Raw genomic sequence first — 18,280 nt, forward strand, 5'->3', positions numbered from 1 at the left:
AAAATAGGAAAACCATCATATAAATCCTTTTTATGTTAAATATCACACAACACCAGGTTACAGTCCCACAGGTTTATTTGGAAGCACTAGCTTTCAGAGCGCTGTTCCTTCATCTTTTACTTAGTATTTTTTTAAAAGTAAACACAAAGTATAGCACTAATTTCAATTTAGAGTTTTGAAAGTATAATTGCAGTTACAATTTACTTTTTTTAATTCAATTGTGGGACATGGACATCACTGGCTGGTCAGCATTTATTGCTCATTCCTAGTTGCCCTTGAAGATGGTACTGTAGGTAGATTCACAGTGCCATTAGGGAGGGAATTTCAGGAATTTGATCCAGTTACGGTGAAAGAACAGTGATATATTTCCAAATGAAGATGGTGAGTGGCTTGGTGGGGAACTTCCAGGTGGTGTTCCCATGTATTGAATTGAATTAGTTTTGTAGTTACGTGCACTCAACTGAGCACAGTGAAAGGTTTATACATTGTTGCTTACAGCACCATCTTCAGTACAAAGGTACAGCTTCTCCATTTACAAGGCCTTAGAAAATAGAGAAATAAAAGTTTAGAACAGCAGGTCATCCACTCAGACCATGCTAGCACTTAAACCCCAGTCCATGTTGGACTCTACCTTGAGGATCGTGAGGCTGGGAGATTGTTATGGTATCAAAAGACTGCACTGAGGCCATTACAGGCATAGAGACTGCCAAGTCAGGCCTATCCTTGTCGTGTCTGTGCTGAGGTCGGGAGTCCCTGGAGGCTTTGAGTCAAGCCAGAGGCCAAGAGACAAGCGAACAAAGGGGAATCAAAGAAAGAAAAAGAACAGGTGAAGCAGATGAGCTTTGGCTGAAGTGCCCTACTTCCACAGCCATCTTTGATCTTTGCCCTTGTGCTTCTCGATGATAAGGGTCGTGGAATTGGAGTGCTGTCTGAGGAATTGCAGTGCATCTTGCAGATAGTACAAACTGCTGTGACTGAGTGGTGGTGGGAGTCGATGCTTGTGAATGTGGTGCCAATCAATCAGGCTGCTCTGACCTGGATGGTGTCAAGTTTCTTTATTGTTGCTGGAGCTGCACCCATCCAGGCAAGTGGGGAGTATTCCATCACATGCCTGACTTGTGTCTTCTAGATGGATGGACAGACAGGTTTTGTAGAGTCAGTGGTGAGTTATTTGCCACAGTATTCCTAGCCTCTCACGAGCTCTTGTAACCAGCGTTTACATAACAAATCCAGCTGAGTTTCTGGTCAATGATAACCTCAAGGAGTTGATAGTGGGGGAATTCTGTGATGGTAACACCATTGAATGACAAGGGGCAGTGGTTAGATCGTCTTACTGGCATGTGTGGCATGAATGTTATTTGCCACTTGTCAGCCCAATCCTGGATAGTGTCCAGATCTTGTTGCATTTGAAGTTGGACTGCCTCAGTATTGGAGGAATCGCGAATGCTGCTCGACATTTACAAGATTCGGGGAAGCTGGTCAAACTTCCCCACTTCTGCCCTTTTGATGGAGACAAGGTTATTGAAGAAACAGCTGAAGATGCTTAGGCCTAGAACAGTACCCTGGGGAACTCCTGCAGAGATGTCCAACCTCCAACAACCACAACTGTCTTCCTTTATGCTAAGTGTGACTCCACCCACTGGAGAGTTTGCCCCCATATCAGTTTTACTAGGGCTATTTGATGCCACACGCAGTTGAATATGGCCTTTATGGGCTGTCCATGTTTGAACCAAGGCTGCCTCGAGGTCAGGACCTAAATGACCTGGCAGAACCCAAACTAAAAAGCAATACACTGGAAGTTTGGTCAGTAGATAAAAAATGTAGTCCTTAAGTTAAACACCATTTCTGGATATTTTTCTTTTCCATTTTGCAATTAAAGCAGACTTTTTATGCAAAGACTTGTTTCATCTTACACTGTTATCAGATAACTGAAGCAAGATGAATCCCTGTCAAGTAAATTCAAGCTAAACTTCGAAATGTCTTTTTCTCTAGATATTTTCTCATACAGATTCCCAAAAAGGAGGCTACATTGAATTAGCTTTGCAAGTTTACCTGGACACACTCAACAGCTCTGCTAATCAAGATCCATGTCGGAATGGAGAAAAAAATTAATCAGTCCATCCAATTCAAGAGTTCTGAACTTGGAGCAATTGAACTTTTATCATTTCTATTCCACTTGTTTTTCGGAAAAGAAAGTGTTTACTGAGACGTGTTGTGTCCATTCTAATACTCTTTTTAAAAAAAAATCTCAAATGTGAGCAGGTGGGGCCAGACATTATATCATTATTGGACTTGTATAAGGAGAATGTTTAGCACTAGGGAATGGTTCCATGGACAGTGTAATCTTCAACACTGTCATTGTGATCTCACCCATAATCAAATAATAATGAAGCCCAACCTAGTTAATCTCTCCACAAATATACAATATTTTTGAAACCCAATTGTTAAAAAGTTTAACACACTGGCTAAATGGATTTTTCTAGAGATAGAACAATCTAATCCTATATTGTGATTTGGCATTTTAATGAGTGGCATAAATAAATTATAATCATCCAGGAAATAAGCATTAGGTACTGTGAAGGAATTGGCATATGCTCTGGTTTCATTTTTAACAATATAACACACTGAAAATTAAAATTATTCAGTAGTGCACTCTATTCATGGATTGCCTCCATCTTGAAATAATCACTAACTGATGATTTTAAAATGTTTGTTTTGAACAATTATATATTGAATTAAGTGAGTGTGCTATTTCCCACATGGTTTATAGATGGAATGGGAGTGGTTAAGACTAAAGTCACCCAAGAAAACTAGGTTTCACACCAACCATTCTCAGTGCTTTTGGTCAGTAGTATACATGTCCTACTGTTCACATTGCAATAAAATCACTAAAAGCAAACAATTGTCCTCAAACACTGGTAGTTTTTTTTAAAAAAGGAACTGTTTTTAGCAATTATTTAACTGTCCAATTTTATTTTTCACTACATTTGTAATAAAATATTAAATGTTTTACATGTCACTACTTTGAAGGTATTCTCAATATAAAATTAATCTTCACTTAGAGGTGCAATTTGGTTTTAATGCTAAAATTAACATATTCATAACTTGCATTCCAAGTTCAAATGCAATATCCATCGTGTGCATGAAAAATCAGGGAATTTCAATTAATTCTATGTCTACAATCAACTTTTGGGATTAGTGTTCCATTAAAGTGGGCGAGCCACATGTACCAGAGTCCCATGAAAAATGTAATCAGTTTTATTTAGAGTCAATACAACACAACAATACAAACTTCTATGCAGTTATGAAGCACTAACTCCACGACGTACTTTACAGGTGTCTCAATGCAGCCATGCACTCTGATCTGCTGGCATGACAACAGCGCCACCTTTTGTAGTGTGGTGCAAAATGCATTTCAGAATGGGCAGCAAGACAGTGGCAATCAGCTGTATCATTTCAGAACCTCTGTCCAAACTTATAATAAATTGCAACATCTTTCTAAAAGCAAATGTTGAATATTCATTTAATAGAAATTTGGTCACGTTTAAATATACTTGGTTTTCAATTTAATCATCCAGGAATTCTTCATCCAAGTTAACGTCTGAAGTGTCTATGTCTTCCAACTCCAAGTTATCCAAATCATCATCAAGATCAGTCAGAGACTAGAAACAAGGGAAAAAAAAAGACATATTTTCCACTTCCAGCAATACATAGCAAATCAAAGATGTTTCACATTTACAGTCAAAGATGTGCAGCATGAAAACAGACCTTTCGGTCAAACTCATCCATGCTGACCAGATAGTGGGCGGCACGGTGGCACAGTGGTTAGCACTGCTGCCTCACAGCGTCTGAGACCCGGGTTCAATTCCCGCCTCAGGCGACTGACTGTGTGGAGTTTGCACGTTCTCCCCGTGTCTGCGTGGGTTTCCTCCCGGTGCTCCGGTTTCCTCCCACAGTCCAAAGATGTGCAGGTCAGGTGAATTGGCCATGCTAAATTGCCCGTAGAGTTAGGTAAGGGGTAAATGTAGGGGTATGGGTAGGTTGCGCGTCGGTGTGGACTTGTTGGGCCGAAGGGCCTGTTTCCATACTGTAATGTAATCTAATATCCCAACCCAATCCAGTTCCACTTGCCAGCACCCGCCCCATATCCCTCCAAACCCTTCCTATTCATATACCCATCTAAATGTCTTTTAAATGTTGCAATTGTACCAGCCTTCACCACTTCCTCTGGCAGCTCATTCGAAACACATACACCCTCTGCTTGAAAAAGTTGCCCCTTAGGTCTCTTTTATATCTTTTCCCCCCTCAACCTAAATCTATGCTTTTTAGTTCTGGGCTCCCCCACCCCAGGGAGAAGACTTTATTTATCCTATCCATGCCCCTCATGATTTTATAAACCTCTATAAGGTCACCCCTCAGCCTCTGACACTCCAGGAAAACAGCCCCAGCCTATTCAACCTCTTCCCTATAGCTCAAATCCTGGTAACATCTTTGTAAATCTTTTCTGAACCCTTTCAAGTTTCACAATATCTTTCCGACAGGAAGGAGATGAGAACTGCATGCAATATTCCAACAGTGGCCTAACCAATGTCCTGTATAGCCGCAGCATAACCTCCCAACTCCTGTACTCAACACTCTGACCAATAAAGGAAAGCATACCAAACGCCTTCTTCACTATACTATTAACCGCATTTCAAAAGTGAATGGGGCAAGACTTGAGACACTGATCTGATCAGCTCTCTAGTATCTAAAACATTTCTTCCGTGATTCTTTGCTCTCAAGCTTCCCTTTTGCAGATAACTGCCAGCAGGGCCTTTACTAAATTGTACCTTACATTTTGTTTTCCCAAAATATTTTACTGCATTACGTTTTACAAATATATAAAAGTAAAGTACACATGTTGTTATCATAATATAGCTCCTGCACACAAGAGACAATTATAGTTTATCAGCTTTAATGTAATAAAATATCATTAGGAACATTATAAAACAAAATGTTACCTAGTCACTTTACATCAGTGTTTCAACCATTTCTTAAAAGAGAGAGGTGAAATAGACCATGCAGAGAGGCAATACCAGAGCTTAGCTCCAAGATAGTGTGATCACCAACGGTGGAGCATTTCAATCAGGTTTGGAGCATGCAACAGTAGTGCACAGTACAGGCCCTTTGACCCTTGATGTGGTGCCAACCTTTTATCTTACTCTTAAGATCAAACTAATCAACATACCCTTCATTTTACTATCATCCATGTGCCTGTCGCTTAAATGAATCGCTTAAATGTCCTTAATTTCTCTGGCTCTACCACCACCGCTGGCAGTGCATTCCATGCACCCACCACACATTGTGTAAAGAACCTACCCCTGACATCTCCCCTAAAGTGAGGATTGCAGATGTTGGAGATCAGAGTAGAGAGTGTGGTGCTGGAAAAGCACAGCAGGTCAGGCAGCATCCGAGGAGCTGGGGAATCGACATTTCAGGCATAAGCCCTTCATCAGGAATCAGCTTGATTCTCCCGCTCCTTGGATGCTGGCTGACCTGCTGTGCTTTTCCAGCACCACACTCTCGACCCCAACAACCATCTAGCTATGCCTCTGATCATCTTGTACACCTCTCATCCTTCTTTGCTCCAATGAAAAAAACCCGAGCTCCTTCAACCTTTCTTCATAAGATACGCTCTCCAGTCCAGGCAGTATCCAGGTAAACCTCCTCTCCAAAGCTTCCACATCCTTCCAACAATGAGGCTATCCACAACTCGACCAACTTTCGTGTCATTGGCAAACTGACTAACCCACCCTTCCACTTCCTCATCCAGGTCATTTATAAAAATTACAAAGAGCAGAGGTCTCAGAACAGATCTCTGTGGAACACCGCTGGTCACCGAGCTCCAGGCTGAATATTTTTCATCTAATTTCACCCTCTGTCTTCAATGGGCCAGCCAATTCTGAATCCAGACAGCCAAATTTCCCTGTATCCCACGCTTTTTTGCTTGCTGAATGAGCCTACTATGGGGAACCTTATCAGAACTGACCACAATATTTTAAGTATGGTCTAACCAGGGCTCCAGAGCTGGAGCATAACCTTATTGCTCAAACTCAACCCCTTGCTAATGAAAGCCAACACACCATGTGCCGCCTGAACAACCCAATCAAATTGGGTGGCAACTTTGAGGGGTCTATGGACATGGTCCCTAAGATCTCTCTTTTCTTCCACTCAAGAATCCTACCTTGAACCCTGTATTCTGTATTCAAATTCAAATTCAACCTTCCAAAGGGATTCACTTCACACTTTTCCAGGTTGAACTCCATCAGCCCAGCTCTACATCCTGTCAATGTCTCATTGCAACTTACAACAGCCGTCCACACTATCCACCACTCCACAAATCTTCATGTCATGGCTAACTTACTAACCCACCCTTTCACTTCCTCATCCAAGAAATTACAAACAGCAGAGGTCCCAGAACAGATCCCTGTGGAACACGACTGGTCATCGAGCTCCAGGCTGAATATTTTCCATTAATTACCATCCTCTGTCTTCTACAGGCCAGCCAATTCTATATCCAAACAATTAAACTGCCCAGTATCCCATGTGTCCTTAATTTCTGAATGGACTTACCATGGGGTACCTTATCAAATGCCTTACTAAATACCGTGTATACCATATCCACTGTTCTACCTTCATCAACTCTTTTGTCACATCCTCAAAGAATTCAGTTAAAAATCACACAACAACTGGTTCTAGTCCAACAGGTTTAATTGGAAGCACACTAGCTTTCGGAGCGACGCTTCTTCATCAGGTAATTGACAATCATCTGAAGGAGGAGCGTCGCTCCGAATGCTAGTGTGCTTCCAATTAAACCTGTTGGACTATAACCAGGTGTTGTGTGATTTTTAACTTTGTACACCCCAGTCCAACACCGGCATCTCCAAATCAAAGAATTCAATAAGGCTTGTGAGACATAGAGTCATAGAGATGTACAGTATGGAAACAAACCCTTCGGTCCAACCCGTCAATGCCGACCAGATATTCCAACCCAATCTAGTCCCACCTGCCAGCTCCTGGCCCATATTCCTCCAAACCCTTCCTATTCATATACCCATCCAAACACCTCTTAAAAGTTGCAATTGTACCAGCCTCCATCACTTCCTCTGGCAGCTCATTCCATACACGCACCACCCTCTGCGTGAAAAAGTTGCCCCTTAGGTCTCTTTTATATCTTTCCCCTCTCACCCTAAACCTATGCCCTCTAGTTCTGGACTCCCCGGCCCCAGGGAAAAGGCTTTGCCTATTTATCCTATCCATGCCCCTCATAATTTTGTAAACCTCTATAAGGTCACCCCTCAGCCTCCAACGCTCCAGGGAAAACAGCCCCAGCCTGTTCAGCCTCTCCCTATAGCTCAAATCCTCTAATCCTGGCAACATCCTTGTAAATCTTTTCTGAACCATTTCAAGTTTCACAACATCTTTCCGATAGGAAGGAGACCAGAAATGCACGCAATATTCCAACAGTGGCCTAACCAATGTCCTGTCCAGCCACAACATGACCTCCCAACTCCTGTACTCAATACTCTGATCAATAAAGGAAAGCATACCAAACGCCTTCTTCACTACCCTATCTACCTGCGACTCCACTTTCAAGGAACTATGAACCTGCACTCCAAGGTTTTGTTGTTCAGCAACACTCCCTCAGACCTTACGATTAAGTGTATAAGTCCTGCTGAGATTTGCTTTCCCAAAATGCAGCACCCGCCTGCCCCTTTCAAAGTCATGCTGACTATCCCTAATCAAACTATGGTTTTCCAAGTAATCATAAATCCTGTCTCTCAGAATCCCCTCCATAATTTGCCATACAGATGTAAGACTAATTGGTCTGTAATTCCCAGGATTATTCCTATTGCTTTTTTGAATAAGGGAATAACATTTGCCACACTCCAATCATCTGGCACTATTCCAGTGGACAGTAAGGACGCAAAGACTATTGCCAAAAGTGCTGCAATCTCTTCCCTCACTTCCTGTAGTAACCTTGTGTATCCCATCTGGCCCAGAGGACTTACCAATCCTTATGCTTTTCAGAATTTTCAGCACATCCTCTACCTTAACAATCAATCTGTTCGAGCATTTCAGCCTGTTTCACGCTGTCCTCACAAACATCACAGTCCCTCTCAGTAATGAATACTGAAGCAAAGTATTCATTAAGGGCCTCCTCCCACTCCAGGCACAAGTTCCTTCCACTATCCCTGATCGGCCCTACCCTCACTCCGGCCATCCTCTTGTTCCTTACGGAAGTGTAGAATGCCTTAGGGTTTAATCCTACCTGCTAAAGCTTTTTCATGCCCCCTTCTAGCTCTCCTAAGTCCATTCTTCAGTTGGCATAGGGTGTCATAATTAGATTGAAACTTTTAGAGATGGAGAGAGGTAAGGCCATGGAGGATTTGAAAACAAGGATGAGACTTAAAGTAAAGATCTTGCTTAAACTGGAGATTATGTATGTCAACAAAAGTATGGGTGATAGAAGACAGAACTTGGTGCTACTTAAAACAGGATAACTTCAAGTATATGGAGGATAAAATGTGGTAGGGTGAAGCAAGGGTCAGTGCTGGAGGTAATAAAAGCATCCACAGAGTCTTCTGGAAGCAAGAACATGCCAGTTTAATTCAAATGGCTCTTCTTACCACAACGAAAATCAGGTTCCAAGAATAAGTTTGGAAGGTACATTCAGGCATTTATCCTGCTGTGTGGAATGTTTCATTTGTTAAATAGATTCAATGTCTCCTGAAATCTAATGTAATTCTATGCCCCTGAAACTTGTATTCATGGTCACCTGATCCTTACCTGTCCGACTAAATTTGGCCTAACCACACCACATAATGCTTTCATTGTTTAAACATTTCATATAAACATCCTGAAAGGTTACACTATTCCAAAGTAAAACAAAACCCAAATCTCTTAAGCCATCTGTGGTTTCTAAAGGCCTTCAAAACTAGATCTCAATCTTACGGTCTACTTCTGAAACTTCTTCAGACTTGCTACTTAACCCAGCATGTGGGCACACCAAAACCTGACACAACATTCATCAATAAAGCCTAACCAAGGCCTTGTATAAAGACAATATGATAGTTCACGCTATATATTCAATCATCCTGGCAGCAATCTCATGGTATTGGATACAGACCTTCATATCTGTGCAATGTTATGAGAAAATTGAACTTGTCTATCCATCTACGTAATGTTACATTGATGTGTAATAAATGATATCTGCCTGATATAAGTCAATTTCTCATTAAAGTTAGACCTACTACAATGGAATTTACATCTCATTTCATCAAGTTCTGCACACTGACAAAAATCTTATAAGAGACAGATAGTCTATATCCACCACTCTTACGTATGGTGAAGAATGTCAATTTTGGGGGCTCCGTGAGTACATATTTTCCATTACTTTTAATATCTAATTTGCATCTACAAGAATGCAATCAATTATTTATCCAACCAAAAACATGCCTCCTCATCCATTAGGGGACTAAATTATTTAGTAGTTTATGGTGCGGTATTCTGTTTAACTGTTCTGAAAAATTCAAGGTGCATAATCTTGGCCCAAGCTACCTAATCAATCAACAATTTGGCTTTGCTTTATAATATTCTTTCCTTTTAACCCAGGAATATCAATTGTTTCCTTTTTCAATAACATTGATTTGGCAGATACTCCATTTTCATCTTACCAATGGTCCTAGCTCAGTAAGGACTGCCCAATCAATGGAGTTTGTTTTTACAACGTTAGTCTATATTGATCTTTACATACACGGATTTGCTTACATCAGTTTTCGTATCTTGCTCAAGTTGGAATACCTGTTTAGTTTCAATGTCTATTCCTCCTGAGCCAGCTTTAGTCGCCACATAAGCAGGGTCTGATTCTAATATAGCTTTTGCATCTGCTATCACTGACGCAACTGGTGTAGACACATTTGCCACTGCTTCCTGTTCATCTTCAGAACTCTATAATGACAAAACACTGAATTAATTTAGAAATGTTGAAATCTTCTAATTATATAAGTCATTATATAATTATATATGTATCCAGAAAAAAGACAAAAGATGTTTCTTGTATTATGCTGGTCTGGGGATCAGTCACTTTCAAAAAAATCTTTGTTTGTATTTATAATACTACAGGGCTAAGATGCTGCCAGCAGAGCCCTTTCGTGGATTTGTCAATTCCTCAAGTCCTCCAGTGGTAGGCTACAAGATCAAGCAGCTCAACCGAGACATGCAAGTTCTTGATTTATGAACTGTATCCAACTTCAGTTTGAAATATTTTCATTAGATAAATGATGCACCATCTTTACAATTAGTGTCCAATAGTGGTGGAGGTTTTGATTTCAACATTAACTTTCCAATTCAAAAATTAAGGAATAAAAGCAATTTATCAAGGATGCTGGAGATCTGAAATAAAAATAGGAAGTGTTGGGAAAACCCAGCAGGTCTGGCAGGTATCTGCAGACAGTTGAATTCCATACAACTCTCTAGCACTGAATAAATTGGACTCAATTCAGTTAACTTTGACACTGCCAGATCTGAACTTTTCCAACACTTTTTAAAAACATTTCTGAAAGTATGTATGTATTTTGTAATTACCAACTACCTTAACTGATGCTCCATGATGAGATGGTGTAAAGTCTTTTGATTCTTCAATAACATTCCTTTCTTCATTTGGCTAGTGAGCAAGAGAAGCAGGAACAAGATTACCACTGGCAAATTCCTTTTTTATCCAAATTCTCAACATTTATATAAGAAGGATGCTATGACTTACAGTGACAAGAGGGTACTCCCTGGCAGGTCTCTCTTCAGTTTTGGTGGTTTCTTTCAGATACTGCTCAGCTACAAAAGCTTCTTTTAGGCCTGGGAATAGGTTTTCGTACTCTGTGGGGTCAGCAAGAGATTCTGCAGCTTTTTGGTTTATTTTGGCAAGATTCTCTCTCCAGAGTTTCACAACCCTAGAAGGAACAGTTAGCATGAGAATGCAAATTACTATGGTCATGTATTTGTGTATGTAAACATGCAAGATTGCACTGTGCTATGATGAAATTGAAACTGCACACTCATACCTAGAGACCTGACTTGGCAAGTAGGTTCTGGAAAAAAAGGCAGCTTCTGGAAGACGTCCTGTTTTTATCAGCAATTCCAAACAATTGTCAAGCCTGCATGAAATCATTTTTAAAAATAAAATAATTGCAAGTTTAATAGAATAGCCAAAACTGCTTTTTGAATTCACAACTCTGGTCAATATTACAATATTGGTGGGTGGATTTTGTTTAGGGGATGGTTTGGTTGTGTACCTCAATGGTTAAATATCAGGGAAAATGGTCTCTATGTTGTATATTCTACATAACAATTCAATTTAGGCACCAAATAGCAGGAAAAAAATATAGGAACAATATACCAAATCTGGACGGAAATGGTGATTCATTCAACAAGAGCTTAAAAGGTAAAACTGAAGAGACAGGTTAGATAAACCTGGTCTACTTTCCTTGGCTATAAAAAGTTTGGGATAATGTAATTGCGATATTTTAAAATCTTCCACAGGATGTATTTAAAGAGACAATTTCCATAAGTGAGTGTACCCAGGCTCTCCAAACTGTATCGAAATCACTATCATAATCTGAAAATCTGAAAATAAAATTCTAAAATATACAATGCATTAGTTGTTATAAAAGTGAATTATAGTTAGCAATCAACACCAAGTGATTGAAATTTAGGATGTCTGTTCAAAGAGGTTAAAAGTAAAGTTTAAAGATGTAGTACTTACTTTCCTTGCATGAAGTAAGTCACAAATGCAACATTGTTCTTGCCATCTTTTTCGACAACTTCTGCTAATTTGTTAACCATTGGAGCATTGCCAGAGGCAGTAGCCAGCAGCAATAGTCCACCATAATCTTGTGCATGGTGTAAACACTCCTGAGCAAGGGTAAACTGGCACTTACTGATCGCAAGCTCTGCCAACTGCTTCCATTTCTGCTCTGACTGTGGGGACAAGAAGGAATTTTTTTTTTCCCAAGAAAACAGACCAGTTTTTTAAAAATTGAATCAAAATACAATTTTATAGATAATTTTCAGAAAATGAGTAGGGGATCACAGACTTAAAATCAACAGCAGGATTAAATGAAACAAGCAAGCTCCATATTTGAAACCTGGTTGAGATGTCACAGCCAAATCAGAAAATACCTCTAACAGGACAGTCTGCATTCTTAATACTGGCATTTGTTTCTGTTCCAAGCTCCTGAATTTGCTCATTTTTCCTGTGCTTTCATTTTCAGTAGTTTTAGTTGCATCATACCACCATCCATTATTTAGCCTTGTAATTACTTTTAGTTATGCCTAATGTGCCGCTCTATATTTAAGAGTCAGAGATGTACAGCACGGAAACAGACCTTTTGGTCCAATTTGTCCGTGCCGACCAGATATCCTAAATTAATCTCGTCCAATATGCGAGCATTTGGCCCATGTCCCTCTGAACTCTTCCTATTCCTATACCCATCCAGATGCATTTTAAAAATTGTAATTGTACCAGCCTCCACCACTTCCTCTGGCAGCTCATTCCATACACACACCGCTCTCTGCGTGAAAAAGTTGCCCCTTTTGAATCTTTCCTCTCTCACCCTAAACCTATGCCCTCTAGTTCTGGATTCAGGGGAAACAGCTTGTCTATTTACCCTATCCATTCGCCTCATGGTTTTATAAACGTCTATAAGATCACCTCTCAGCCTCCTATGCTCCAGGAAAAACATCCCCAGCCTCTTAAGAACGCTCTTTCCTCTGTCTGCATATGTTTGTGCCCTGGCTCTTTTTTTTTGAAATATAAATTCTGTTCATCTGTATACCTTTCTGCTCTAATTCAGAGATCTATACCTGAAATATTATTAGTCCACTCTAAATGGTGCTTAACCTGCCTAGTGGTTCCATGATTTCTGGTTTTGTACGTAAAAATACATGGCACTGCATACAGTCATCACACTCCAAAACTAGGAAGGCATGAACAGTAGAATGTTGCCTTGGTTCAAGATTCTTAGTCCTTTGTCCCAGCCAAAGCTGGGATATTTGTAACAAACAATCTTAGACTAATGAAGATTGAGATTTTTTTTTAAAATTGAGAATTGATTGGAAGCTAGGAAACAGAGAGTGGACAAAACTGGGTCTTTGTCGAGAGTGTGGTGCTGGAAAAGCACAGCAAGTCGGGCAGCTTCCGAGGAGCAGAAAAATTTAGGTTTCGGGCAAAGCTCTTCATGAAGAATGGGTCTTTTTCGAAGAGCAAGGTAACAACTAGTGGGATCCTACAGGGTTCAACGCTTGGGCCCCACAATTCACTATATGTATAGAGCTATCTCAATGATTTTCAGGAGGAAATCAAATGGAATATTTCAAACTTTTTTGATGACAGAAAGCTAGGAGAAATTGTATGTAACGAGGGGAAGTAAAATGGTTTTAAGGCAAAGTGGATAAATTGAGTGTCAGCAAATAAACGGCGGTATATCGTGGATAGTATGAAGTTATCCACTTCAGCAGGAAAAACAGAATGTCAGAGAAACTATTTAAATAGTGAGAGATTGGAAATTGTTGGTCCTTTTATGCCAAGCAGGAAGATATAGTAGGCAGTTAGGACAGCAAATGGTATGTTGGCCTTCAGTGCAAGAGGATTGGAATATAATAGCAAAGATGCCTTGCTGTAGTTATTCTGGGCCTTGGTGAGACCAAACCTGTGATATTATGAGCAGTTTTTGTCTCCTTGCATATGAAAAGATATATTTTCCATAAAAGGAGTGCAGCAATGGTTCATCAGATTGATACCTTGGGGAGGCAGGCCTTTCACCTGGGAGAGAGATTAGAGCTGTACTCACTAATTTAGAAAAATGAGAGGGAAATCTCATTGAAACGTAGACATTTCTGACAGGGCTAAACAGACCAGATAGAGGGATAATGTATCCATTGGCCGGAGGCGGGGAAGGAATCTAGAACAAGGTGGTCATGCTCTCACGATATGGATTAAACCGTACAGAACTAAGATGAGGAGAAATTATAGGGTGTGGTGAATCTGTGAAAATTCCCCACCAGATAAGCCAGTGAGGCTAAATCACTGAATATATTTTTCAAAGATTTATAGTCAGCAAAATATGTCAAGGGTTTTGGGTGAAAGCAGGTGAGATAACACTGAGATAAAGGCTCAGCAATGTTCATAATGAATGGCGAAGCAGGCTGAATGACCAAATGGCCTACTCTTGCTTCTATGTAATTTGTAGAACTATGACTTTAAATGAAATAGTAACAAAACTAGAAAGAGTTAATTTTGAAATTATACAAATGACAAAAAATGCTCTAAAGTATTGATATTTGCTTCAATTTCTAGTATTTGGAAAATGAGAAGGATCAAACACAATAGAAGTTTATGACTAAGAAATTACCTTGGAAAATTTCAATTAAACACAAGAACATTTTTTTAAAAATCTACATTACCTCTCCATTTAAGAGTTTTTAGTTTTCAAACCGAAGAAATCAGGGTAGATGTAACATGGTGGTAATTTGGTGCATTTTCAAATCAATAAATAAATCTGGAATTTAAAGCTAGTCTCAGTAATGGGGATCATGAGACTATCAACTGCTGTGAAAACCCATCTAGTTCTCTAATGTCCTTTCAGGAAGCAAATCTACAATCCTTATCTGGTCTGACCTACATGTGACGCCAGACTCTCAGCAATGTGGTTCCTCTAACTGTCTGTTGAAATAACCTAACAAGTCACAACTTATGAGAAACTTTGGTCTGTTCTCATTGGAAAGAAGAAGGCAAAGAGGGGATTTAACAGAGACATACAAGATGATCAGAGGATTAAATAGGGTAGACAATGAAAGTCATTTTCCTAGGTTGATGCTGTCAGCTTGAACAAGGGGGCATAGCTGCAAATTGAGGCGTGATAGGTTTAAGATGTCAGAGGCAGGTTCTTTACTCAGAGAATGGTAAGGATGTGGAATGCCCTGCCTGCCAATGTAGTTAATTCAGCAACATTATTGAGATTTAAACAATCCTTGGATAAGCACATGGATGATGATGAAATAGTGTAGGGGAGTGGGCCTAGATTGGTTCACAGGTCGGTGCAACATCGAGGGCATGTTCTGCGCTGTATTGTTCTATGTTCTATTAAGAACAATTAGGAATGGGCAACAAACATCAGCGAAACCAATTTTCCACAAATGAATAAAAGAAACAAATTAGTGTAAGTGTTACCTCTGCTTCTACAGCCAATTGATACGCAATCTTGAGCTCTCCAAGCTGCAGTGCAAGCTCAAAGCGGTGCTCTGGATCAGTGGATACCGCAAGAGCCTGTGATTTGAAACCCTGTGAATGGAAAAAGTAAACAGCTTAAAGACACTTAACTGGAAAGCAAGGAACATTCTCACTTCTAGCTTAACTAAGATGCTATAGAGAAAATCTACCTGTCTGAATCTGTCAAAATGACTTCCATTTATGTATTCTCCACCAAATGTCAGTTTGGATTAAAAATAGAAAATTTAATTTGTCCATCCGCACAACCTACTCATGTACAAGTCTCTTCTTTTGGGACCAAAATTAGTCATGCAATTTTTTTTTAAAATGAACTTTTATTTATCTTGCAGTGAAATGTCACCACATTGCCAAACCGCTGAACCAAATGATTTATAATTGCTTAGCAGCTTCAAAGCAGGGAAATGTTGCAAGACAACTAACAATAATGTGACTAATTAGATATAGACAGCGTCGCCCATCAGTTTCACTCACCAAAACAAATTGTAAGAGAAACTAATTTTGTAATTTGTTTGTAATTTAAAACGGAAAGTTTACCAAATGATCTTAATTTCTATGCTGCTCTCTCACTTCCCTAGAAACACATTACCATTTTCTATGTCACACCACTGCAACTTAATCTATTCCTTCCAAACCAACCACAGGGCCGAACACTATTTATTTCAATTTCTGCATACAGTTTTAAAAAAGGAATGATGAATAATATTTTTACAAGTAAACATTACAATATTATTTTAAGATTTCTGCAAACTAAGAGATCAACAGCTTTCAAGTATAGAAAATTATGGAAATAATATCTACAAAATTGACATGATAAAGGATAAATACTTGGGAGAGAAACACAGGAGAAATTATTTCTGCTGTTAATGATTATCTCTTACTTGAGAATATAGTTTTGGGATAGGTTCTAATTAAAGGGAAAATGGTGAATCAAATACTGATTTTGTTCATTAGATGATGTAATAAGCAGAATTCTACTTCAGTTTTCCTATTGCTCAACTTATTATAAGTTACTGATGCAGTTTAAATCCATCAGTGTAAGGAAAAGGATTGTCAAGGGCATAGTTTGTTTCATGAGAATTAAGATAGCAAGCATCCATGAATATGAACTTGAAGCTAGTTTTCAAGTAACTTTGATTGTCAATTCTTCTATCCGAAAATATAACTCTACAGGTTATATCAGGAAGTACAACAAAAATTACCATCTGCAATTTTAAAGTCATTAAGCATACTGTAGCCAAAAGTACTTATCAGTACTACAAACATTTTTTTTCTTCTTTCTTCCTTTCCTATTTTCCATTTCTGGATAAACTTTCCCTAAAGGTTCTTTGTACTTTCTCTTCCACCACAATCTTACCAGTGCCAAGCTGTGCACTCACTGTTCAATATCTAATCTTTTCTTGTCCTGTTGACCTATCTTGTGGAATTTTTTTCACCCATCCATAAGCCAGATTTTCCATATCTCAATCTATTTTAGACAAAACAAATAAATACAAACAAGTATTGTATTCAATTTTAACTGACCGGCCTCCTGTGTTCTTTAACATGAGGTGTGCTTTGACATACAATTTAGAACAGCTAAATAATGTTGCAAACAGAAACAAGTGTTTAACGAGAATATTTAAAACTCGATGCTTGGAAACAAATTCCACATAAAACAATTAGCAATTATAAAATAAGAATATTTTATTCTCAATAAGAACTATTTTTAACTGCTTGCTTACTTTAAGTTAAGTATTGTGGAAGCTGTGAATCATTTCTGTTGAGAAATGCCCCTATTGAATTAACTCATCTACAAAACATACTCCTGACGTTTTTGTTGTTATATTCCATCTAACCTGTTTCTCAAGGAAGTGTGCTACTCTTGTCCTCTGTTCCTTTGGAATTGTGGGCAGAACCTTGTCGGCCATGGAAAAGTCCCTCCTCATGACTGCGGTCTGGTACTCAAGAACAGAGACAAGCAAAGAATAGCTGACGATGTTCAAATCTTTATCTCCCAAATACAGTCGATTATCTTTCGGGATATAACCCAGAAGGTACATAGTTCTGAAATGATAATGTTGGCACTTAAATTGCAACACTTTAGTGAAAATAAGTTTCAGTTTTGTAGATCATTTTCGAATTATACAAGTTCAATTAGCAGACTTCAAAGTTTCTTTTATAACCAATGAGTGAATACAGACCAAATTACAAAGAGCACAAATGTCCAGATCAACCTTTGTTCTGTGCGAAGTTAGCTGATCCTATTTAATACAAGTCTCTAATTAAGTCCTGCACTAAAAAGAGATGAGAAAATTATAGAGGGCATCACTGTCAGTAAATGCTGTATGAAAAATACCATTGAGCTTGACTATGATACCCCAACTAATAAACAGCCCATTGACACAAAGTCCCAGGCTTCACACACAAAGTACAGCTAGCTCAGTATAGCAGCACAATGAATGTCCATGGAACTGTATTCTAATATCTATGAGCGGAAGAAAAGTAGTTTTCAGACTGTAAACCCCTGGTTTAATGGGAAAGGAAGGGAAATTACAATTGATATATTTAGTGTGGACAGTCACACCAATTTATCACATTGTTACTTTAGGCTGCAAATTTATGGTCTTTGGTTTACAGCTGTAAACAGTTATAATTGGTCCTTCGGCAAGCTTTGGGCAATGCAGCTAACTTTTACTCACAGGCTGTTGAATGCTGCACATTTACTATTCATACTTGCAGCTGATCTGGTAAGTAACCAGAAATCAACATACCTGACAGTAACTACTTCTCGAATGTTTTTTCTTGCCAAATATTAGCTATAGATTGTGTAACAAATGCAGAAAACACACAAATCATTGTTAGCTCACCATTCCCTTTGAGAATATTTAGGGATGGGTCATAAAATACTGGCCAGCAGTGACACCTTTCCATGAACAATTAAAAACAAATTGTGCCAAACCATTTAATATTGAGCGCTAT

At 39.1% G+C, this 18,280-nt stretch overlaps 2 protein-coding genes across 2 annotated transcripts in view; one reads left to right on the forward strand and one right to left on the reverse strand.

Moving 5' to 3' along the window:
* The window catches only part of mrps22 (mitochondrial ribosomal protein S22), a 28,689-nt gene extending 25,628 nt beyond the window's left edge, over nt 1–3,061 (forward strand). The window contains exon 8 of the mRNA XM_043702024.2: nt 1,993–3,061. Coding sequence (XP_043557959.1) covers nt 1,993–2,112 — 120 coding nt within the window. The 3' untranslated portion in view covers nt 2,113–3,061. The remainder of the gene's footprint in view (nt 1–1,992) is intronic.
* Nucleotides 3,062–3,242: 181 nt separating this feature from the next.
* Nucleotides 3,243–18,280, reverse strand: part of copb2 (COPI coat complex subunit beta 2) — a 30,874-nt gene continuing 15,836 nt past the window's right edge. Inside the window, exons 15-22 of the mRNA XM_043702023.2 lie at nt 17,158–17,365; nt 15,263–15,373; nt 11,798–12,012; nt 11,097–11,189; nt 10,802–10,985; nt 10,634–10,705; nt 9,844–9,990; nt 3,243–3,662 (exon numbers count right to left, since the gene is read on the reverse strand). Of these exons, the coding sequence (XP_043557958.2) occupies nt 3,567–3,662; nt 9,844–9,990; nt 10,634–10,705; nt 10,802–10,985; nt 11,097–11,189; nt 11,798–12,012; nt 15,263–15,373; nt 17,158–17,365 (1,126 nt within the window). The 3' untranslated portion in view covers nt 3,243–3,566. The remainder of the gene's footprint in view (nt 3,663–9,843; nt 9,991–10,633; nt 10,706–10,801; nt 10,986–11,096; nt 11,190–11,797; nt 12,013–15,262; nt 15,374–17,157; nt 17,366–18,280) is intronic.

Source organism: Chiloscyllium plagiosum, unplaced genomic scaffold (genome assembly GCF_037043375.1).
Source record: "Chiloscyllium plagiosum isolate Xiang-an unplaced genomic scaffold, Cpla_swu_hap1 HiC_scaffold_13, whole genome shotgun sequence".
Taxonomy (NCBI): domain Eukaryota; kingdom Metazoa; phylum Chordata; class Chondrichthyes; order Orectolobiformes; family Hemiscylliidae; genus Chiloscyllium; species Chiloscyllium plagiosum.